This window comes from Argentina silus (genome assembly GCF_951799395.1).
Source record: "Argentina silus genome assembly, chromosome: 1".
NCBI lineage: Eukaryota > Metazoa > Chordata > Actinopteri > Argentiniformes > Argentinidae > Argentina > Argentina silus.
In genome coordinates, this window is record NC_139655.1 from 27,728,525 (window position 1) to 27,753,601 (window position 25,077).

At 44.1% G+C, this 25,077-nt stretch overlaps 1 protein-coding gene across 1 annotated transcript in view; it reads left to right on the plus strand.

Moving 5' to 3' along the window:
* The window catches only part of plxdc2b (plexin domain containing 2b), an 80,047-nt gene that overhangs the window by 50,960 nt on the left and 4,010 nt on the right, over positions 1-25,077 (plus strand). Inside the window, exons 6-13 of the mRNA XM_083679269.1 lie at positions 246-364; positions 1,567-1,666; positions 7,924-8,019; positions 8,390-8,471; positions 11,938-11,998; positions 12,733-12,886; positions 16,062-16,100; positions 24,066-24,232. Coding sequence (XP_083535395.1) covers positions 246-364; positions 1,567-1,666; positions 7,924-8,019; positions 8,390-8,471; positions 11,938-11,998; positions 12,733-12,886; positions 16,062-16,100; positions 24,066-24,232 — 818 coding nt within the window. The remainder of the gene's footprint in view (positions 1-245; positions 365-1,566; positions 1,667-7,923; positions 8,020-8,389; positions 8,472-11,937; positions 11,999-12,732; positions 12,887-16,061; positions 16,101-24,065; positions 24,233-25,077) is intronic.

The following is a 25,077-nucleotide window of genomic DNA, read 5'->3' on the forward strand; positions in this document are numbered from 1 at the left end:
TCAGTGTGGTTACGTGTGGTTCTAAGTGGTCATGTGTCGTTTTAAGGGGTTCACTGTGGTCATATGTGGTTCTAAGTGGTCATGTGCCGTTTTAAGGGGTTCACTGTGGTCATATGTGGTTCTAAGTGGTCATGTGTGGTTCAGTGTGTTTCAGTGCGGTCATGTGTGGTCATGAATGGTTCTGACCGTGCCTCTCTCTCTCTCTCTCTCTCTCTCTCTCTTTCTCTCTCTTTCTCTCTCTCTAGGCACTGCTCTGGTGGTCCAGTGGGACCATGTCCACCTGCAGGATAGCTACCACCAGGGCAGCTTCACCTTCCAGGCCACACTGCACAACGATGGCAGAATAATCTTTGCCTACAAAGACGTTAGTATCTCTTTTTATCTCTCTTTCTGCGTATCTCTCTCTCTCTCTCCCTCTCCTTTTTGCCCTCTCACAAATTCATGCACGCATGCACTCTTTCTCTTTATTTCTCTCTATCTCACACACACACACTCTCTCGTTTTTCTGCCTCCTGATTTATATTGGTGAGGGAGCACTTATGTCATACTCTCCATTGATTAAGTTGATAAATAAAGCTCTCTACTCAGGGACCTCTGTTTTTCCTCAGGACATCATGTGACGCCACCGTGACTGACAGTCAAATGATTTTCATGATAGACGCAGCCTGTGAAAATATGACCTAATCTCCCCACACTGTTTCCATATGTTTCATTCTGTTAATAACATTTGGACTTGGGTTGCAATTATTGGATCACTGCAGCAGCTCTGCATATGAGAGAGGTTATTTTTATTAGATACTGAAACAGTGTCGACAGAAATATGACTGAAAATGGCGTGAAAAACATGAAAACACAAAGAATAGAAAAGAAAAGTAAGAAAAAGAGTGGCATGAATAGGGCATTTTCTGGCAGTATGTGTGAAGGCTCAATTACTAAGGCTATTAAATGATACTGCGACAGCCATCACACATACAGGTATAATCATCATAATTACAAGCCTCATAATAGGCTGCCTTCAAAGAGGAGTAACTTGAGTTACATTGGATATTATTTTTTCAGATTTTTATAGGTGCTTTAGAACTGACCCTTACTTATTACAATTAAATATTACTGTTGCTTAATGCGGACTCTTATTGTTCTGGACAAAGGCCAGACTATATCATTTCATTTGAGTAATTACAGGAACCCCGCTGGCTGTGGCTATGGCCAGGGTTGTTAGCTGAAGTTGAAGGCCTTCTCTCTCGCCTCTCTTAGAATATCTACAGTACAGTACATGCACAAGTTCGGCCCTGCACACATACTGCAAAGAAAGTGTAATCAATTCCGGCCTTTATTTTGATCGATTTCCTCAGAGATGAGTGGATTTTAACAAGCCCTGTGTTTTGCCAGAGTGCTGTGAGAGTGACGTCAGGTCCCCTTGTCTGTCCCTTTCTATATTTACCCCAGCCCTCCATCAGAATCAGGGGGCTGTCAGGCCCCAGTGTGTTTGGGTCTTATTTCAAGCCCCCTCACTCAGACAGGTGTGGCACTGGTGATGGATGTTCCTCTCTCTCTCCTGTCTTTCAGGTCCCCATGGAGGTGTCACAGATCAGCTCCGTCAATCACCCAGTTAAAGTGGGCCTATCTGACGCCTTTGTGGTGGTCCACAAGATCCAGCAGATACCCAGTAAGTCATGACAAAACACACCATCACACACACCATGTCATACCTTTTACAACACACACACACACACACACACACACACATACCTTTTAGTGCACACATCTAAACACATTGTCAAACATCACACTCTTAAACTCACCATCTCTACCATTAGTGGGTGCGGCTAGAGGCCACATTTTAGGCCACATTTTGACACATTTCAGCCAACCATTGAAAGGACACACATACCTGACACACCTTTGTCATGTGTTTGTGTTCTCTACACTCCTACACACATAAACCATTAATGGTGTTACTGCACCAATCATTTATTCAGGTATGGCGATTCAAAAAGAGTGTGGTCTTGGCCACAAAGTGCTGGTTAGCAGGAGGTATAAGAGGAAATCTGTGATGGCCCTATAGCTAAAAATGTTTTTTAAGACCTTCCCTTGCTCTGTGTCAAATTGGTGCTTTTATCACAAAAAGCACAATTACTTCAAAATGTGCTAGTCGCCCCAATATAGCATGGATGGAGGCACCAAACACTAAGATAAGGCCTTAGAGGAGTTATGAGTCACCAAGACACTCCTGAAGACTGCATACTGTGTCATACCTTGTTTTCACCTATAAGCCTAATACACATGACCAGATCAGCCAATGATATTTGTCTCCAGTTAAAGCCCCTCCCCTTTGGGGCTTTAGCTCACGCTATCAACATGTCCTCTCAAACTCTCTTTCACCTCACACTCAGAGGGTATGAGTATGAGCACAGGTCCAGATGTGCACCCTCTTTGAGGTTTCTACCAATTTAAGCCCATTAAAGTTAAAAGAAACTCCAGCAATGAGGAGAAACTCACAGGCGTTTCATCCACAGCTTGACACTCTCTCTCGGTGGGCTTTCACTTAGAGTCTGTAAGTAATGAGTTGTCAAATATGATTTATTCACTCATTTAATTGCCTGTGTTGATTATATGTCCATGGGACTTGGCTTTTGAAGAATCTATTTGTTACACTTAGTATTTTATAACTATTATTTATCCGATTTCATCTGGGTTTTTTCCCCTGCTTCGCCTTGAATTATTGAGGAGCGTGAAATAAGTACCCCTCTTCAGAAAGCCCTGAAGCCTCTGTGGTCAGGGAGAAAGTTTTAAGAGTATTTTTTTTAAGTATGGAAATACAAACCTGCAGTTCAACTGCTCTGTGAGTGGTAGGCTTCTGAGCGTGGTTGCTCTAGCTCCTCAGAAGACCACGGGTTGCCTTGCTACCATACAGTGGCTCTCACAGAACAGTCTTGTTGATACAGTATAGAGACTTCTGAGGCCTCTAGAAGACCACTGGAAAACAAACCCCTCTTTGATGCCTGTGTAATTGTCAGCTCAGCTGGATGAAACCAAGCTCTCTGACACTTGTACCGCTGGTAGGGAGACATACGGTAAAGCTCCTTCAGGGGCTAAGATGGGGGGAGAGCTGGAGTGAGTTTGAGTGTTAAACATGAAAGATGACACCAGTGTGTTCGCAACTCTCCCCAGGACCCCCTCTGCTGTACTACTCTGCCTGGAAGGCCCAACCTGCTGAATAAGCTTCCTGAGAAACTTTACTGGGCATGAGTTGACTGTACTTCACTCTGTTTAAGGGGAGAGATAATGCAGCCCAGACAGTACACCCTCTTCTCAGTGGTCATGTCCCTTTTGCAGTGCAATAACATGGCAAGGAGTGCAGGTCTTGTGGCCTGGTCACTGATTACTGATCTGAATGTCTATAACAAACATGTTGATCAAGGCACATTACCAACCCTGTTAGTACCAACCAGGTAGTACCAACCCTGTTATCAGCATATATACTCTACATTAGGGATTTTCCATCACACACAGCATAAAACATGTTAGAATGGGTTGGTTTATGATGATGTTATCTCTGGTCAGTGTACACAGAGACAGGAGGGCAGCTGGCTGTAGGAGAGGCCTGGTTGGTGGAGAGCATGGAGGAGGAGGTGGTGGTATTTGCACAGTGCAGACAGCCATGTCTGTCTGTCTGAAGGGAAAGGGCAAGACTAGCATCTTGGGGCTACTGTAGGTCAAATGGGCTGGACTTACTCTCAACATGCCATACCCATACTGTAGCTACTGCTGTTTAGTAGGCTGAGGATGGAGCTATCACTTCCATTTGAGGATACATTTGAGGACCTGTATACCCTTGGATAGTGTTACTGTATTTGGTAATTGTTACGGTCAGAGCTAAGGAACCCAAGCGCAGGACGCAGAGGCAGGACACGACTATAAAATAATCAGTAATCAGAAGTTTTAATGAGGGAATAGGGGGGAACGGAGTAGCAGGGTAGAATGGCAAGCAGGGTAGGGTAGCAGGCAGGCAGGGCAGCCAGGCAGGTAGGCAGGGCAGGCAGGCAGGCCAGACAGGGCAGGCAGGGTAGGTAGGGCAGGTAGGCAGGGCAGGCAGGACAAGTAGACAGGCCGACAGGGCAGGCAGAAACCAGGAAGTGGTCCTGTAGCACAAAGAGAACGTGGTGAGACAAATACTTAGATACAGAGAATCGCTGCTAAGCGGCCGAGAGCGAGACTGACTTGTAACGACAAACAACGATCTGGCGATGAGTGAATGGGAAGCCGGGGTTTAAATACTGTGAGTAGATGAAGTGATGAACCACAGGTGTGAAGACCGAACAGGTGGAGAAGATGACGAGACTGATTGCTGGAGCCAGGACCACGCCCACACACATACACACACAGACAGACAGAGACAGACAGGAGAGAGAGAGATACTAGCACAGGCTAGGGAAGTGGAGGGCATGACAGTAATACATTGTAATGAGACATCAACATGTACATCAACAAGCAAGTGTTCAGACGCCATGTTTTTGAAACATTAGGATTTAGTCTAAAGTGGAAAAAGAACCGTCCTATTATATGAATAGGGCTCTTGGTATTTGTGGATGTGAATTGTGAAAGGCCAAACCTTGAGAAAGTGTTTGAGGAAACAGTGTTTCCCAGGAGAGATTACAGCCTATTAATTTCTTATTCAGTCTGAGCCAGTCCCTGCCTGATCCTTGGGCCAGCAGGTAGAACCGACCCGGCTGCAGTATCGATTACAGTGACCCAGGATCCCCCCCGCCACTAAGACTCAGCACAAGAACGATCTGAATCAGATACTCAGCTATTCTCAGGGTTATACTCCTGCTGTGCAATCCTCAATACCGTGTCTGCAGGTGATTCACTTGTCATTCTCAGATAGAAAAAGCATCTGTCTTGAAAAATGGTTCAACTTTTTAAAAGACAGTTTGTTTTTTAAGACATAGCCTACTTTACAGTATTTATCACATCTATGTCTCAACCCTGCAGTGACAATACTTTTTTCTTCCAACAGTTTGAGAATGGTATTTAAAGTCTCTTCTTTTATTATAATGACTGGTTTATGTAGAAGAAGTCTTTATGGCTTTTTAATCCCCGAGTCTCAGAAGGTGAAATTGACTGATGAAGCCGTGACAGCTGGAGGGCTGTGTTCAGGGGACGAAGTCATGTTGAGTCAATAAGTGTCTCTGCTGCCAATTACCGCATACCGGCCTGGGCACACACAGTGAGAAAAGGCTTCCTTTAACCCCCATGCCACGCTCCGGATTAAAGTACTGAAAAACAAACATTTGACACTTTATCTCCAGGGCGACAGAGACCTAGCCAGCGCAGGGAAGAGACGGGAGGAAGGGTAGACACTGAGGGAAGATTTGTGGGTGTCCCGTGGACAGGGGTAGATAATTAGCAGGTCAGGTGGTGGGTCTTGCCCGCTGGTCTTCCTGTGTTCAGACCCAGGCTTTAATTTCCTCTCGCTCGGCTGCCAGAGCTAGCCTAGCCACTCAGTCACGCTCTCATTACTCGTATGGGGTTATAAAACCACAACCTCCTCTCATTTTAATATCTTCCCTGCCTCTGTCTGGCCTTGCCTGCCTGTGGACGTGTCTCTTAATAAACCCTCAAACTGTGTATTCTTCTGCTAATTCACCATGGGGGGACAATAGCAAAACCAGGATCAACTCACCTAATTATACAGTTAACGCTAGAGGTCCACTCGCCTCCTTGTGTCCATATTCATATTCATGTCCATTTAGTTTGTTATATTGCAGGATTTCCACTTCCAATAAACTGACATCCATCAAATTTGGGCAATTGCATAGATCTCAGGGAAGATATATTGAAGTAATTTGCTCGAAGCAAGCAGAACTGCCCACATAAAGACGCTGAATTAATGAGTTAATACACTGCCAAGGTCTTGAATCTTGAATATAGGAAATACTCTGTTTGGAAGCTAAAATGTGACTTGGCTCGGAGAAATAATAGTGGACTCTATCCTCGCTGATAGAAAACCCTGTGTGAAGTTGTGTTGTGTTGTTTACAAGCACTGTTGAGTGTTACTGCTAGAAGTCTTAGTAATGAGAATCTGGTATTATTCATCCCCTCAACAGAACTAGACTCTGCTGTTCATCTCGCCCCCTGGCAAGCGAAGCACAATTCTGAATGGAGATTCCCTTATTACCGCATCGATTTTTAACTCATTGCGCAAAGTCTCCACATCACATTTCCATTGATTTCCGTCCATATTCAGGGGTGAATGAATAAGCAATAAGCAATAAGTGCCTGGCTGGTATTATGAGTGTTATACAAAAAAATTGTTTACAGAAGCCAATTATACTGTAGATGTGCACTATTGTTTTCCATTGTGGTTTTAATCCTCTAATATATTCACTGGGAAAGTGCATTATTTTCCCTGAGTGGTTCTTTTAATTAGATTATGGTCTAATTGAACCTCTTGTGCATAATTGATGACTTGAAATCCGCCTTTGTTTGATAGTATCTGTGTAGACCAGCTAAATCCTCATTAGGACTTGTTTATTCTGGGGCTCAGACAGGGCTGTAATTGCTCGGAGTTGTAGCTTCCATCCTCCATCCTCTAGACGAAAACCCCAGTCTAGCCACAAAGTCTGCCTCCAGGCTGGGTAACTAGTCGCTCATCTGGCCCCTCCTCTGGTTCCCTCCACACTATCATTAGACACCTGATAATCCCACTGCTGGGGGCTAGAGGAAGCCAGCCACTGCCTTGGGAGGGAAGAGATGGTCTGACTCTTGGATTAAATTCAGTTCATACCGTAGTCTTTCTGAACATCATCAGGCCTTGGTTTGACAAATCAGCAAGAAAATAGAAAAGAGAGAAAAATAATTTGTGAATGGGCAGAGTTTTTGTAACTGGATACACATAATGGGGCAAATAGGTTAGGTGTCCAATCTAACCCAGCTCTTTACTTGCTGATTTATCAAACCAAGGCAGAATGTGTCCATTTGATATTGGTTTATGATGTATGAGTAAATAGATATATTATGTACATGATATATGGGAGTCCCTTGCAGTCAACTATGTTACACAGCCATGGTGCTGTGTATTGAATTTTAAATTTCTAGCTCACTGGTCGAGCAAATGTGAGCATTATAGAAAGCATAATGGATTGAACAATGTCTCATGGACGACATACAAATAATGCTTCTCTGTGATCGACTGTACAGCAGTCCCACTGTAGGCCAGGAATAGAAAATCACATTAAGTCAAATAAAGGGTTTAACTCTACCAAGTATGTTAATGGCATTACGGAGTTATTAGCAAATCTGCTACATTTACGAGATTACCGTGAGAGAGCGATGCCTTTATAATTGGATTTTAAGAGGGATTTATTTGATCCTTTCTCTCCAACTACAGCACATTGCAGTGCTGTGGGAAGATGCATGACCTGCAAAACCAAGTGGCCCATTTTACAGTGGAATTGAAAAAGCATTGGGAGTTATCGAGGGCCAGGCAGCGTTGAGAGTCAATGATGTATCTAATCTAACTCTCCATCTTACCTAGCCTGATGGCTGCTCCAGCAGATGACCAGAACTGGAGCTCTTCAACACAGACTGATTGATATCAGCTCTAGGGGGAGATTCTGCCCATGCTTTGCCAAGTGGCAGGCTTTCTGGAGGGACACAAAGAAAGAGAGGAATAAAGAATGAAAAAAATGCTGTGGTAGCTATAGCTTCCCTATGGCCTGAATCTGCCTCCACGCCTCTCTCTCTCTCTCTCTCTCTCTCTCTCTCTCTCTCTTTCTCTCACCCTCTTTCCTTTCTTCTGGGACCACTTGTCCTAGTTTTTGCTCTCGGAGGAAACATTTGTGATGGGTTTGTTCTCTCTTTATTTCCCTTGCTCTCTCTCTCTCTCTCTCTCTCTCTCTCTCTCTCTCATCTCTCCAGATGTTCGACGGAGAACGATCTATGAGTACCATCGCGTGGAGCTCACCAAGACAAAGATCACCAACTCTACAGCGGTGGAGATGATGCCTCTACCCAGTAAGATGAATCCCTTTAATACCCTCGGCTCATATCAGTGACAAACATAAACCATCTCAACAAATAGCCTTATGTGAAACATTGATAAACTGTTTCATATCCACGTAATAGACTCCCACGGACTGCTTCCCAGTGATAGTTCTAGTATTGCAGGGCTTTATTGTTTCACATACATGGTTGTCAGATCTGTTTTCAGTAGCAACTGCGACACCTGCAGTATGTTGTCCGAATTTGGATCTCCATGTTGAGTGTTGTCTGGTGTTGTTACAACAGCTCGTTGTGTCATGAGTCTGGCTAGCTAGACTAAGTGTTGATCTGTTGTGACCTGTGCTCTGACCTGTGTCATCTCTACCCTGTCTCCCCTCCACAGCATGTCTCCAGTTCACTAGCTGCAGCAGCTGCATTTCCTCCCAAATCAACTTCAACTGCAGCTGGTGCCATCATCTCCGCAGGTCAGACCTCTAATACATACACCCTTCAAGTCTTTTTTTCCCCTCCATCCAACACCTTCATGTTTACCCTCTGCTCCATCCCTCCCTTCATCCCTCACTTCTCTGATGGTATTACTGTGCACCAGTCACTCAGCACCTCTGACATGTCACCTGCTGTGGTGAGTGGGAGGTGTTTTGGCATGTGGCTCTCTGATGGAGCTGGGTCTCTTCACATGGCCTTTTCCCATTAGTACTGGTAATGCTCTGTGCTCACTTACATTGTGCCCTTTTTAATGAATGGAAGAAAAGCCAGAGAAAGGATGGAGAAGGAGATGCTGCCTATTAGTCTTATTAGTTAGAGATGGAGGAGTATTGGACTTTTGCAGAGTGTGATTAAAAAGGGATTCAAGCTCCCTTTCACCCACTCTCTCTCTCTCTCTCTCTCTCTCTCTCTTTTTTCTCTCTCTCCCTCTCACACGCTAAGGTAAATATTTGAGTTTATAGAATGTGATTGCACAGATGGGGTGCTTCCTGACTGTGGAGATATGTGAGAGGGAGAGTTTGGACAGGCTTTATTGCTGGATTGGAAGGTTTGGGTAGAGAAGACATGGAGGATACATAAATCATAAAGCTAGCTTGTGTTGGAGGCACGTTGTCATCCATTAAAGTTATTAAAGTCCAAGTTACAAGCCATTAGATATCAAGTGCACTGAAAACTTTTGGGCCCAAGCTCTTGGAAAATGTCTGGTGGAGTTAGCCGAGAATGATTTGCTCAGTTTGACCCTGGGCAGCCTCCATCCCTCTTTTCCTAAGTCTCTACGTTTTGAGTGGCTCATGCATTAATTATTAATCTAGCCCCACTGTTATTTTAGTCTCATCGTTTATTCTTTGAGTGACCACATGCATTTTAGGAGACATGCCACACACGCACAAGAGATGCTGGGATTTGTGAGGTCCCATGAGTTAATGGCTTCTCCTCCCCTCCTTTTCCTCTTCCACTCCTCTCTGCAAATGGCATGCGCCCCTCAGACAAAAAAAACACAAACTTTTCACTTAGTTTATCAAACTGAAAACTCTCTTTGTGTTTCTCCCATCAGTAATTCAAAGTATAGAGGAGACACAATATCTGCCTGAATTGTAATGATCTAATTAAGCCGCATTTTAACGAGCATGCAGATCACACTGTTCGGGCCTGGTCTGTCCTTTGTATCCTTCATCAACTCCCTTTGAAAAGGCAAATGAGTCCACTTTAAACAAGCCAATTAAAATGCATTGCAGCGTTGTTGGGCCGGGGGTTAATGAGAGACGCCTGCATTTCAAGGGAACGACCGTAATGAACTCATCTTTCTCTCTCTCTCTCTCTCTCTCTCTCTCTCTCTCTCTCTCTCTCTGTGAAGTGTGAGCAAGGTGAGCACTGGGGGCTGCTGCTGCTCTCCTATGCAATTCAGGCTAAACCAGCGTGTTTCTGCCTCTGATGTCTGCAAGCTGCACCAAGGCTGGATTGGACAATTAAAGGCGGATTGGGCTGATAAAGCCTGCGAGGTGGTCCCAGTGGACCGGCGCCTGTCCCTGGTTGCCAATGCAGCCGCAAAGGAGGAACATTAATGTGATGAAGGGAGAGACAGTCGTTGGGAATTTGTTTACCCAAAACGCACAGCTGTTCTGCATCATCAATGCAATATGTAGAAAATGACTGCTGTCAAAATCAAGATCAAAGATGGAGAGCTCTTGAGCTCTAATACGCCTTGGTCTCGCAGCATATTTAAGTCATTTACATTGCATAGTTTGTGGTAGAGAATGTGTTACGGTGCCAAGATATGTTGTGGTCATGGTCTTGCCATTCCTAGATACTCAGAATGCTGTAGGATAACTTCCCCTTTAACTACGGAATCCTCCTTTTACTATGGAATCCACGTAATGGAATGACAAATTGCACATGTCCCTCTTGAGATGAGGAATGCACCAGCAGGATAACAGACCCACACAGTCTTTTAAACACAATAAAGAAATGGCTCCTCTCTGCCCGTGGAACGGAACAGAAACATTTCCCCCGTAATGTATTCATTTATATTCAAATGAGGCAGCTCAACCCATTTCTAATTAGCAATGCAGAGGTCGAGTATGTTGCAAGGCCAGAATACCAGCTGGATGGCATTGAAGGAAACCTAAATAGGGCCTAGATCCAGGGGGACTGGAGTCGGACATGGACCGCCTGCTCAGTAATATCCTTGGTCCGTCTCTGACTCAAGGCCTCTCTGGGGGGAGAGGGAGAGAGAGAGAGAGACAGAAAGAGAGAGAGAGAGAGAGAGAGATGGAGGAAAGAGAGAGAGAGAGAGGGGAGAGACAAAGTGGGCAAAAGGCAAACGGGGGGGAAATGAAAGGAGAGGGAAAGAGAGTAGGATTAACCGGAGGAATCTGTCGCGGCTGATTGAACAGATGAGGTGGAATTTTTCCGCCAAAAAATACGGAATGGGCTGATTAGAGAAAGCTATGGGGAATGAAAATGGACTCTTCTCCCCACAAAAACCATTACCATAACAATATGTTCACCAGGGTAATGGGACCTGATGGGAATGAAAATGGCTTTGCTGCTCGCTGCACCGGTCTCACAGCGAAAAGCAAGGCTTCAATTGAAGATGGGATGGTTTTATGCTGTGGCTTTTATGTATTGTAAGAGGAGGTCAGAGGGTGAAGGTTGTTGTGAGGCGAATGGAATTAGTTTGGCTTATTTCTCCCATCTGCGCTGTTGTAGGTATGAACAGGTAGCCATCTCTCTCTGACTTCACTATACTGTACCAGCAAGACAGAGAGATACTAAAATAGGAGTAGGGGACGATAAAGAGAGATGGAAAGAGAGGGACAGCTAGAGAGGGAGAGAGAGAAACCGACTTTCCCAGGATACTGTATGTCCCTCAAAATGCCTCAAAATAAGGTCAAAGAGGACGTCCAGAAGAGAGGGAAGAAAAGACGATGGAGGGAGATTTGTGGGTTCGCCAGGGGGTTAGTGGCTTCACTCACACAGTAATTTGAACAAGAGAGAGAATGGACAGTTGCCCCTGATCAAAGGCAGCCCTTTGAGTTTATTAGATGCCTATAGAGCATGGAGGCATCGCACAGACACCCCCACCAGAAGACTCCCTCGACCCCCCACAGACCCCTGTTCTCTGAGCAGTTTGACCTAGTGAACTTTTTCCTCACAGATCCCCAATAACCGCTTCCCCTTTGGACCCCCTAGTCTCCAGACTGAGGAGGAGGGGCAGGGGGCATGCTCTGGTAGGATCCCTGGGCCTGGGTGGCCATGATTCTGGATGTAGACTGGATGTACTTCGACAGTGCTTGATAGCGCTGTTGAACACTAAATATCTACAGATTTTGAGATTGAGTTAAACCACCTTTGATTCTAGCTTTCTCCTCAGACTCTTTGTGACTCACTCTGCAGAGTTCATGTAGCTCTCCTGATTATGACAATGATCTCCTCATCTTCCAGATGTTCCAGTGGATTCGACCGCCATCGGCAGGACTGGGTGGATAACAGCTGTCCTGATGAGGTGAACACACACGTCTCATGAGAATCTATACTATAGCCCTACAGTGTGAATGTCACCTGGTGCTAATATGCTAATGACAGTGTAGGAGATTGTCCCTCACTGGCTAATGCTAATGGCAGGCCATACAGTAATGCGCCATTGCACCAGTGCTCTTGACATTCTGGTCTTTTGGTGCAGTGGTGTGGTGGTGGTGTGTGTGTGTGTGTGTGTGTGTGTGTGTGTGTGTGTGTGTGTGTGTGTGTGTGTGTGTGTGTGTGTGTGTGTGTGTGTGTGTGTGTGTGTGTGTGTGCACACCAGTGCTCTTGTCATTCTGGTCTTTTGGTGCAGTGTATGTGGTGGCATGTGTGTGTGTGTGTGTGTGTGTGTGTGTGTGTGTGTGTGTGTGTGTGTGTGTGTGTGTGGTATGTGTGTGTGTGTGTGTGTGTGTGTGTGTGTGTGTGTGTGTGTGTGTGTGTGTGTGTGTGTGTGTGTGTGTGCGCGTGTGTGTGTGTGTGTGCGCGCGCTGTGTTATTGGCTGCCAGGATGATGGATGCCCTCATCTGCAGTATGCAGGGAGTAAGGGATGCCCCAGTTACTCCTCTCACATTTTTTGCTTTTCGACACACACACACACACACACACACACACACACACACACACACACACACACACACACACACACACATACGCTCACACGCAGACACACAACCACATTCTTTTACATTCTATATGAGAATTAGTGTTCTATCTTACAGACCAAGGACAAAAGCTGTGACATCATCAACACCACACAACTCTACCCATTCACCACCACGTTAGTGGCCAAGACAACAGCCAGGAACAGAGAGACCACCACAGCCGGAGCCGCCTCCTCCACCTCTCATCCCCCAACCAGCGTCCCCACAGAAGGTACAGTAAAACCACAACCTCTCAAAACAACATATTCACAAAACAACTCACAAAACATATCTATATCTATGAGCTATACACAGCACTACGCTGAAATCTTCATAAAGAAGATTATTTTTGTCTTTTTTGTCCCATTTCTTGTAAAAAGTGTTATGTAACGATTGATGTATACCTCCTTGGCAACAAGATGCCTTGGCATTGGTTGGTTTTCCTTTTAAGCAGAAAATACTCTCCAGATGGCAGCCAATGACGACAGCTGTGTTTGTCCCAACTTCGAAACAGTGTTGATTGAATCAGGACAAAATCTCTCAAAACGAGATGCTCCCATACAGGAACACACTCAACCTGTTCAGCCCTGCAATCCATCTTTTATGACACGTCTTTTTGGGAAATAGTGATTTTGGGTGATGAATTTATGGGCTGTTATATGTGTAGTGTATTCAATCATAGGGCGTGCTTCATCAGCAAAAGCCCCAAATTCATAAAAAGGTTTGTTTAAACTTCCCCTTCTATGCTCTGTCAGCAAGCTTTGAACTCTAAAATATGGCCCCTTTCTATTTCATACAGCAGACAGCTTCCATTCTTGAAAAATGAAGAGTTAATTGAAAATTAGGTTGAGAGCCGGCTTTTGACTGGATGAATAAAGAGTGGCTTTAAAAGGGTTATGGGAGCCTTGGTATTATTGAAACCAGATAGTCTAGGTTATTGGAAGACTTTTTCTCAGTAATACCTGTGTCCTCTCTCCTCCCTTGTCTCGTGCACTACTTCGAGAGAGGCTCAACGACTCTAGGGTTGTAGGAGAAGACACAGACAGAGAGAGACGTGTGTTCTTGTTCCCCCGTCTTCTTCCCAGCTGTTTACCATATATTACCCGTGTGATACTGGATCGAGAATTACAAGCATAGAATTAACCTTTCCTAAACCATTCATCTAACACTATAAAACGTCATGTGTTTTGTGGTAATGCCCTGTCACCATGTGTACCAACCCATTGGCAGTTTAATCATGAGTAAAAGCCTACTGTAGATGCAGTAACTGGTGAAGGGATTCATAATTGGCTGATAGTTTATGATATCTGCGAGGGACACACTGCCAGAACTGGGATAATGGACAACCAATCATCTCACACGACCAATCTTGCTAACAACCCGAAGAAAAAAGAGTAACTCACTGAGAATCCATCATAATATAAACAGCATGTATGTGTATGCATGTTGATGATGTATGATCAAACTGCATTACTGCAGGAATGTTGAATGGAAATAAGGGGGGTAAATATCAAGGAACCTGGTTTTCAAAGGGCATGGAATCTGTAAATATTGCAGTAACAGTCTGTACCAGTGTGTGCAAGCTGGTAGTTAACTGTGACTGAGTGTAAGCAGTTGAGTGGTAAATTGAGTTACAGTAGCTGGGTTCTGCTCGGCTATAGAAGTGGGCCTGGTGGTTCTTGGTTCTGGATCCAGGCAGCTCCGGTTTGTGGTGATCACTAAAGCAGATCCCGGAGGTTTTGGCTGTCGGCTCCAACACTGTAGGAACTGCTCGAGTATGGCATCCAGGTCTGCCTCTCACCACTCTAATCCATAGCAATAATCTGAGGATTTTCTGCTAGTGATCTCTATGGCTGTCCACTGTGAGAGCTCCGTTTGATTTTGAGAGAAGACACCTCCCCTGACCTCATGTCTTCCTCTGTCTTTGACCGTTTCCCTGTTATATTACCCATTACTCTACTCTTCCTTATAGAGATTGCATGAAAGTCCCAATGTTGCTCTGCTAATGGAAGAGAGCTTCAGTGTGGTGGATGTGGTGATGATATGAACACAGACGCTGTGAGTGCTGATGAGGAGTGTGAAAGTGGTCCTGCTGAAAGGCAAAACAAACCCACTGATATAATAATAGGTCACCCCTATGTGCATGTGTGTGTGTGTGTGTGCGTGTGTGCATGTGCATGTGTGTGTGTTTCTGTGATTCAGCATCAAGGGCCAGGAGATCTGTCGGTGGTATGTGCTGGGTAGCCGACACAGAGAAGCCCTCAGACCACGTGACATGCACAGAGGATTAGTTTCCTCCTCGCTCCCACACTCCTCAGCTGTAGAGGTCAGGGGTCAGATGGGCGCTGGGAGGGCAGGGCAGGACGTGGGCGGCTCAGAGGCACGTGCTGCTGGCCTGCGGCAGGAGAGAGAGTGGGGGCTCTGTCCTATAGAGGTGTGAGAAAACCAAAATGGAACTCTCTCAGTCCCTCTCTCTCTCTCCTGCTACCCCCTCCCCTCTCCCTCTCTCTCTCTCTTTTACTGCTGACATTTGTACAAACTTTTCTGACTTTCCTCAGAGGAGCTGCAGTCCTGATCATACTGTAGGTTTATGCTCTATTGTGCTAACTCTCTCTGCAGTATCCTTGAGATCAGATACTGTATGGTGTGGCTATGGGGATTGTCTACTCGCCAATAATGTAAGGATATGATACAGTAGTCATCCTTATTCATGACTCTCACACTAGCATGGAATTGGTCATTGAGATTTCCTGCTTTCATGGACCTTATCTCATACCGTTTCAGTTCACAGACCGCAAAGTAATTGCATTTGATCTTGGAAATTGAAATGGAAAAAAACATAGAATGAGATGGCCTCATTTGAAATCCCTGTCCGAGGCTCTTTCTGGTTCTTCAGTCAGAGGGACAACACATATAATGTTTTATCTGATCATGTATATGTGCCACAATTTGCATAAATTGAATTCTATGGGTTTGTTAATGCATATTACCCCTTCTCAAAAAAGTGGGTCACAGAGCATTTTTATATTCCATATTTTATAGTGACTTAACCCCAGACTGCCTCTTAGGAGATGCATTATGCATGTGGAGGCATTGTATTCAAAACATTCATTTTTTATGAGAAATAAAGTGTTAACGTTTCAACAGAAGATAATGGGACACACAGGCAAAATAAAACATAAACTGGTTATAAACCTGGTTATAATAATAATAATTCATACAGGATATATATACAATTCTCATTCTTCACCACTGTTTGAATCAATAGAGGGACTGATTTGATTGTAGTGGCGAGATATCTGAAACCACAGACAATATGGAAATAACAATGTGGAATAGTGTGATGCTCTGACAACCTCCATCACATCTCTCTCTCTCTCTCTCTCTCTCTCTCTCTCTCTCTACAGATGACACCAAGATTGCCCTGCATCTCAAAGACAACGGAGGTAGGCTTCTATTATATCTGCAGTTGTTTACTTTGATAGTTATTTGTGTCCTATAGCCTCTGCTGTGTGTTGTTGTTCTATCTCTATCTGTGTCTCTGTTTGCTGGGAGGGAGAGTTGCTGCTGCTGTGTATTTATTGTTAACAGATCTGCTGGGCTCTGATAGCAGACAGCTTTCTGATGTCTTGGGAGGACAGCTCAAGGGAAGGAAGGGAGTGGCAACGCTGGAACAATTGTTAAACCACCTCATCCAGAGGCAGATTGAAATGGCTAACTGTTATGCTACTTCCTCTGGATGACACTGATCAATCATAGGGTATGGGTTGGGAGAGGGAGGGGGCATGGACACGTGTGAGGGGGCTTTATGGTTGCCTCAACATGGAGGTAATGTTACCTTGCAACCTTGATGTAACATTACAACTGCTCAATGTCAACTCAATGTCAGCAGGAGTTAAGAGGGGGATTTCAACAAGCAGGTCTGGACACCCCCCATACCGTGTTCATACTGAGACAGCCCACTCTGAATTTCCCAAATCTATTTTCTACCCCATTTCTAAATCAAATCTATATACTTTTCCTGTGTTTAGAGGCACAATGGATGTTATTGTGTGTGTGTATGCGTGGCGTGCGCGTGTGTGTGTACGTATGCGTGTGTGTGCCAGTGCATGTGTGTGTGTTACAAAGACACTGGGGAGAATAGAATTGCAAATGTTTGTCTCTTCATCATAAATATTCATCATCCTTTCAATAGCATTGTGTATGTCACTCTCTGACTCCTGGCTCTGCCTCTTCCCAGAAATCTGGACTTTTCAGCCAGGCAAGACCAGATCTCTGCATGCCATTTTACATTATATTTTTCACAAACCAGACCAGCAGTCCTTTTTCCCAGTGTTGGAAGCATGCTGGGAAGTGATTTTGGCCCAAGGTGAGAGCCAGGAGGGAGAGAGCCAACACTATCATCTGGAGATCATTCAGAAACACAAAGCTGCTACACCAAACCTCAGCTTACTGTTGTCTCTAGCTGCATTATGTACAGTGTTGGGGAGTAGTTCCACTCTATGTAGCTCATATTTAACTACATTTTGCTGTAGCTTAGTGGTAGTTAAACTAAATTCAAATCATAGTAGTGTTTTCAGTAAACTACTTTTTTGCCATGTAGCAGTGTAGTAAAGCCCCTGTCACTACTCACTTAATTTTTCCCCCCAAAACAGAAAAGGAAATATGAATTGAACTATTATTCCAGCCCTTGAACTTCAAATGTCCCTCACTGATTCCTGTCTCCCCACTCTCCATTTCACCTGCTCTCCCTCAGCTGTTTTTATCTTCCTCATTGATTTCAGAGTGTTTCGGTTGTTCGGTTTCTGTCATACGGACTAGTCATCTTTCAGTAACGGACTGTTGTGTGTTGGACGAAGTCGTTTCAATGTAGTGAACTGCTTTTTCAAAGTAGCTTTAGTTTGACAAAGTATATTGCTCTCAATGGTTGGCTTTAGTGTAGTTCAACTTCTTCCCGTGTAAAGTAATTTTATTTAGTTAAAGACATTTTCAGAGTAGCTTCCCCAACACTGATTAGGCCTATGTAGCAGCCTGGAACTGAACCTGTGATAGTATAACCACAAACTAGTACATACATCCGTAGGACCACAGTATTGACTCGGCATCTTCTCCCTGCATCTTTGGGCTTTGGCCTCATTTTTAGAGTAATTTGTATCAGATCCATCAGTGTGTCCTTTAACCTTGGGAAAGTAGAGACCAGGGCAAAAAGCGCTAAGGCGATTAGCCTCAGCTAAGTGATCAGATAAGGGACAACAGGGACGTACTGTACTGTCCTGTCTCAGTGGAGAGGCTAGGCTAACAGGGCACTCCTTATCCTCCATTTATAGAGAGGATGAGATATATCTCCCTTTGAATCAGTGTACGTGCTGATTAGCATCGTTAGCGAGAGCCATTAGCTAGGTGAGAGGATTACTGTGCTCCTATCTGTGTTGGCAGTTATATGGGGACAGTCTGGTTGGGGTTGGGGTCCTCTTGTTCATTCCATTCATCTTCCTCTCCCCAAAGCTCTAATGTGTTGTTATTGCTGTCCGAAGGCTCTGTCGTACATTAATGTTTGCGTTAGCAAGTCTCCTCAGTTTCCTGTGTTAAGAATGAACCTGAGGACAATTATGCATAATTATTGGGGAGATGGTAGATGGTCAATGCTGGATGACAGCCATCACCCCAGTCCCCCATTCATTCTGGTGTGTCCTCTTTTGACTTTGCATTGATTTTACTATACAAATTGAATGTAACATAAAAGCCATGCCCACTTGCCCATGATTCAAGGCTCATACAGTGAGTCATGCATTGTTAAATATTTCCCCCACTTTCATGATCGAGACTGGGGATATATTTTTTAGGCTATTAGTTAACCATTATCCTCCCTACATTCCAAGCCTGTGACCCAATGTGAATAATATTTGGATGCATACAGACCTCTGTTGCTGCAGCCCAAGTGGCTTAGATGTGCCTTTCACTACCCGCACCCTGCTAAATCTCTCCTCCACCCCTCTCCCCTCTCCCTTTCCCTCTCCCTCCTCCATCTCCATCCCCACACCCCACAGATAGAACTAGATGAATCTGTCAGTCAGTCGGCTGACTGAGCTCTCACACATACACAGCAGTGACACTGCAACAGCCTTGTTATTTGGCTGTGTGTTAGCTGTGTGTTAGCTGTGTGTTAGCTGTGTGTTAGCTGTGTGTTAGCCCGCTAAGCTGTTGATGTCTCCTTTCCTCTCACTCTCAGCTCCATACCGCTAACCCCTGCTAACCCACTAACTCACACTAATAGCTTCTGGACCTCTCCAGCTGTGGAAGGCTTGTCGATTGAACCCGGTCTGCACTCTCTCAAAAACACAAAACAAATTGCTTTCCAAGGAACATGCAGCAGAAAGAGACTTTCCGACAAACTTTTTCTTTTTCTTGCTATCAATGTGGCACCTGTTAACATTTCTGGCCAGTTTAGCTGAGATTATTCTCTCAGCCAAATGGATGGTTAGACTATAGACAATGAGATGGGGATGAGGGGGATGAGCCAATGAGGGATTTGTTCAGTTAGTTCACATTGGAACAGTGACCAAGACCAGAGTCCTTGAAATGCTGTTATGGTGGATCAGAATCTTCATGCTCTGGGCCAAGAGGTTCACACAAACAGTTTCTCTCCCATACTATCATCTCACTCTCTCTCTCTCTCTCTCTCTCTCTCTCTCTCTCTTTCTTCCCTTCCTTTCTCACTGTCTCTCAATCACAGGGACATACACAGTACCCTCTGTCTCACAGTGGCATATTTCGATAATGTACCTGCTCTTTGTTTTGCTTGGGCTTTTAAATGAGTAGTGCATTTGGAGTGGTCCGTGCAGCACTGTTAGCGCTGAACATTCACAATAAAAGCCCTGTATAATCACATTAGTCCCATTTAAGGGTGACTTACCCTATCCCTTAATGGGAATGGCTGTATTTGCAGACACTACCAGTGTCTATGATTGCGCAACAACAGTCCACTACACAACAACAACACTGTGATTCAATACATTGAGTACATCATATCACCTGAAACGCAAATTCCCAAAACAACATTGGCATTTATTGAGCATGACTCTAACCCTAATTACGGTGTGTTACCTGTACTTTGTTTGTGTTTTTACATTCACTCCCAGTGTTTATGGGCTCATTATTATGAGTAAATAAATACTGCACGTCAACTGGGATGTAAACGAAGGCCACATCCACAATGATCAGGCATGCTTAGTGGACAGGTTTGATTACCACTCGGAAGCTTTCCTGTTTGTTCTGTCTGATGGAAATCAATAAGGCAGAAAGCCAAGGGAGACCTGGTTTGCTGGCTGAATGACTGGTTGGCTCACTGGTGGCTAGTCACGAATTAAGGCAAGGAGAGAGGGGAGGGAGGAGTGGAGGGAGGAGGAAAGAGAGGATTTCTGAAGCACAGTAGATAGATCACAGGCTGAATGTACCATAAATCTGTGGGAGATAGGGGATAAAAAGCCACGGCAGTTTGTTTTGTAATCACTTCATTACCTCACTCCCTGCTATGATTGATGTGTCTCTGCTGGGGCACAGCATTTGTGATGGCACACCATGAGTAGAACATTGTATTCCTTCCATTCTGGTATATTTGATCCATGCTGGGTGTATAATGGCAAGGGTATCCTATTACTGTTTGGTGTTTCTGCTCTTGGATTATTTTCATTGTTTATTTAACGAAAGTGGTTTATTTAACACAAAATTTAATGTGTGCAAAAATATGTGAACCTCTTCAGTCAATAGCTTGTGGCAGCTCCATTAGCAGTGATAACTTGGAGTAAACATCTCGTATAACCACTAATCAGTCTCTGACATCTGTTTTGAGGAATTTTTGCCCACTCCTCCTTACAGAACTCAGCCAATTGAGTGAGGTTTGAGGGGTGTCTGGCATGAACTGCCCGCTTCAGGTCCTGCCACAGCATCTCGATTGGATTTAGGTCAGAACTTTGACTTGGCCAATACACAAGTCTTCTTTCTCCTGAGCCATTCTTTGGTTGAATGCTTGAATGCTTTGGGTTGTTGTCTTGTTGGAAGACCCATTTTCATACAGCTTTAGCTCCTTGACTGATGGCTTGACATTCTGTTCAAGAATCTCCTGGTATACCTCAGAATTCATGATTTCCTTAATGGTGTGTAGTCATCCAGGTCCAGAGGAGGAAAAGCAGCCCCAGGTCTTGACATTCCCACCACCATGCTTGACTGTTGGGATAAGATTCTTTTGGTGGTAGGCAGTGTTGGGTTTTTGTCAAACATAGTGGTTTTGATTGTGACCAAAGGTAAATTTTGGACTCATCTGTCCAGAGAATGGACTTCCAGAAACCTTCGGGCTTGTCCAGGTGGTCTCTGGCAAAGTTAAGACGGGCAGTTTGGTTATTTTTTGACAGCAGAGGCTTCGTCCTAGCAACCCTCCCATGAATGCCATTTCAATTCAGTGTTCTTATTGTTGAAGCATGCACAGTAACCTGAGATGCAGCAAGGGAGGTCTGCAAATCTATAGATGTTATGTTTGGGTTGGCTTTTACCTGATTAATAATTTTTCTTGTGGCTCTTGGGGATATTTTGGAAGGGCGTCCACTTCTAGGCCGAGTTGCTGTCATGTTACATGCTCTCCATTTATAAATTATTTGCCTCACAGTGGAATGATGGAGCTCAAATCTTGTTGAGATGATTTTAAAGCCTTCCCCAGACTGATGTGCTCACTACCCTCTTCTTGATGTCCTCTGAGATCTCCTTTCCTCTCGGCATGGTGTGTTTTGCATCCACCTGTATGGGTAACACAAAACTGTCTAGGTTTCCCACCTCCATTTATCAGGGTCACACCCAAACTCTTTCCTAAAGATCTCTCCTTTGATTGGTTCATTTGGTACCCAATTATTTACCCACCTGATTCTACTAACCTACTTGATTTCACCAATGCAACTTGGAGTTCACTTATTTTTGCACCTGCAGTAATTTCTTTATAATTTAGTTTTTCTACTACACACATGATTTCCTCTAAACCAACATATGGAATTGGTAAACATAAACCTGTTATATCAGATAAATAAGACTGGTTCTGATTAAATAAAGATTTCATGGTAAAAACTAAAAAAATCTATAATTGCACAAGGGGTTCACATACTTTCAAGCAGCACTGTATGTACATTGGGTGGTGCCCACATTGAGCATGTTCCTGCTTATAAATACCTGGGCATTTGGCTTGACAAAGAGTTGACATTTAGAAAACATATGGAGGAGCTTGTTAAAAAGCTAAGATTTAAGGTGGGCTTCTTTTATAGGAATAGATCTTGCATTTCCCTGAACAGCAGAAAGCGGACCTTCATGCCAGTGTTTGATTTTAGTGATATCATCTACCAGAATGCAGCAGCCACTACTCTTAAACGTTTGGATGCCATCTACCATAGCGCCCTTCGCTTTATTACAGGTGATACAGCTGTAGTTTTAATACTGATCATTGCATCCTTTATCAAAAGGTCAGCTTGACCTTGTTAAAGTCCCGTATATCGCATCATTACTCCCCTTTTGTGTTCAAAGCCCTACTGCATAATCTCCCATCTTACCTAACCTCGTTATTGAAATATAAGAACATATGCTGCCAAACTCGTTCTTAGGGTTGGTTCAATCTTGAGGTTTGTCGAGTCTCCACTAAATTTGGTAAATCCGCTTTTTCGTGTTGGTGCACCTCACTGCTGGAACAATCTACAAAATTCATTACAGTTTGCTCTTCTGGTGCAGTTTGGGCAATTTAAAATATTGATTGAGGATCTCTTTGATGGAAAATATGATAGTTTCTCTTGATTGTGTTTTATAAATACAATGTAATTTTGTATGTAAAATATAATTAGGAATTGTGTGTATGCAGGGCTCCCTTGAAAAATCTTAGAGTGACAAAAACATTTCATTTCATTTGAGCTGCTGGTGGGCACAAGGTATTTTTGTGCCCAGAGCTCTGTTCTCCCTTGGGGGTGTGCACGTGTGTTGTCTCGGAGCGGGGGTGTGCAGTGCGTGTGTGTTGTCTCGGCCCCCCGGGGGGGGGGTGCAAAAAATTACCATGTTCCAACAATTGATGAGAATTGATTGCATGGCCAATAAACAGTCTTAGTCTTAGTCTAAATGAATTTGATCAAGCTTGGTAGCCTATTGATTCCCTCTTGAATCAACGAAAGTGTTTTGTTTTTTTCTCTGTAATACTAGCCACCTAGCAATTTTATGAAGTTGACTCTAGCCAACTTCTTTTACATAGAATTAGGCATACTTTTTTTTTTCTCCTAGAAGTAGGCATAATGATTATGGCTCTATATTCAAATATATCGAAGATATGGCTCTGTGTTCGAAAAATGCATCAAACGTATCACTCCCCTCGTCCACTTCGTGCCCCCTCAAAACCTGCCATGACGCCCCTGGGTCCCACCCTGGTCTGGATCCAACATAATGCCTCAGGATGACAGTACACATTCCTATGTCTTCCTGTAGGACACTCATTAAGAAGTCACCAAACACCGTTATCAAACTGGACTGTAATTACTGCAGTGTTTCTGATGTCACTCTATCTCCGTCCATACACCTGGCTCTCCTCCTATCTAACACCATGTGCTGCCAACCTTGAGTTGGGATTATCTCTCAGTGCCTGTCCTTCTACTGGAGAATGCTTGTCATGAATCCCTAAACAGGCTACACTGAAATGATGCTAATCTCAACCTCACTCAACACACATCCCATCTACTAAAGGCTGAGCACAACATAATCCTTCAGAAAGACAAAATGATTTTTTGTTGACTACAGCCCACACTCTGAAGGCTGTGTAGGCTTGTTTTGTTTTTTTGCACAATAGAAAAACGCAATTAACTTTTTGGAACTTGAACTTGGCACTTTTCATTCTTATGTGGTTGAATGAGAGTTGTCACCAGAGTGATTATGATTGGCTTGTAAAACCAAACAGGGTATGTTTATGTTATTTCAGCATCATGCCATTTGGTTAAATTAACTTTTAATCATGAGCATTATCCATGTTTATGATGACAGGGTTAGGGTTAGGGTTAGTCTGAGGGTCCAGGCAGGACAGATACTGTCAACTTCCATGAATGATGAGTGGCCCCTACTGGTCAATAGGGGCATTGCAGTGACAGATCAATTTCTGGGACTCCAGCATACTGATTGTGGCAAGCATTTATCTGTCTGTTGAATTGTGTGTGTGTGTGTGTGTGTGTGTGTGTGTGTGTGTGTGTGTGTGTGTGTGTGTGTGTGTGTGTGTGTGTGTGTGTGTGTGTGTGTGTGTGTGTGTGTGCGCGTGTGCATGTGCATGTGCATGTGTCTATGTCTGTCTGTGCATCTCTCTGTATGTGTCAGAAAGAGGTTGTAGTGATATGGAGTTTTCCGATGTTTTCCAGTGATGCCAGCGGAGAGCTCGGCTGAGAGGAAGGCAGGCACACACCCCCTGCACACCGGGCTGATCCTGGGTATCCTCATGGTGATGCTCATCATGGCCGCTGCTGTCCTGATCACCGTTTACATCTACCACCACCCCACCTCGGCCGCAAGCCTCTTCTTCATCGAGGTGAGTCCTGGCCCCCTCTATCTTCATCACCTTAGAACAAGGCAAATTAACCACAGCTTATCCCCCATCATTAACAGTTTGGCTATGGCTAAACCACAGAGTAAGTGTGTCTTCTGTTAAAGGTATCAATGTTTTTTGACCTTCAAACTTGTGTCTTAGCTTTGACTTCTCAATAGTCCAAAATATAGCTACCTTCTTGATGTAGCAGTCCCTCTGCTGTCCTCATGTGTTGTTCAATTGCAGTGACCTTTAGCTCTTCAGAATGCTAGACAGGTCTATGCTAGCCTGAGGGTAACACTCGTAGCAAATCTTGTGAGGAATCGTTTCTCTGTCTGTCCATGGCTATGATGAGTGCTGTCCTAACCTATCTCAGCAGATCCCTCACTCCAAGGTCAAGCTGTACGTCTGCCGAAAAACGGGCTCTGGCATTTTGTATTTGAGTCCAATAACACACTAGACCGATTGTGGCTTTCAGTCCCTCTGAAAATACACACTGTCTGTTTCAGATTTTCTTTTCAATTTCTAGACATCGTTCATTACACTTTATCCTTGGTTTTCCTCAGTCATAAAAATGCATGCTAGCGTTCACGCCGAGCAGTAAAACACACATAGAGCCACATGCTCTATGTTGATAGATTCCTGCAAATGACTGGAGGATGAATTGGTTCACTTTCATTTGTATGGTTTGGAGAGTGTAATAGGACTGATTAATGTTCAAACATCTCTACAAAATGAATGCCAAACATATCATCTTCAAGGTCAATATCACACAAAGAGCCTCTATCCCTCGACAGGCGGATTCTCCACTAGCAAATTTAAATGATTCTCTCTCTGGGTTTAGTTCA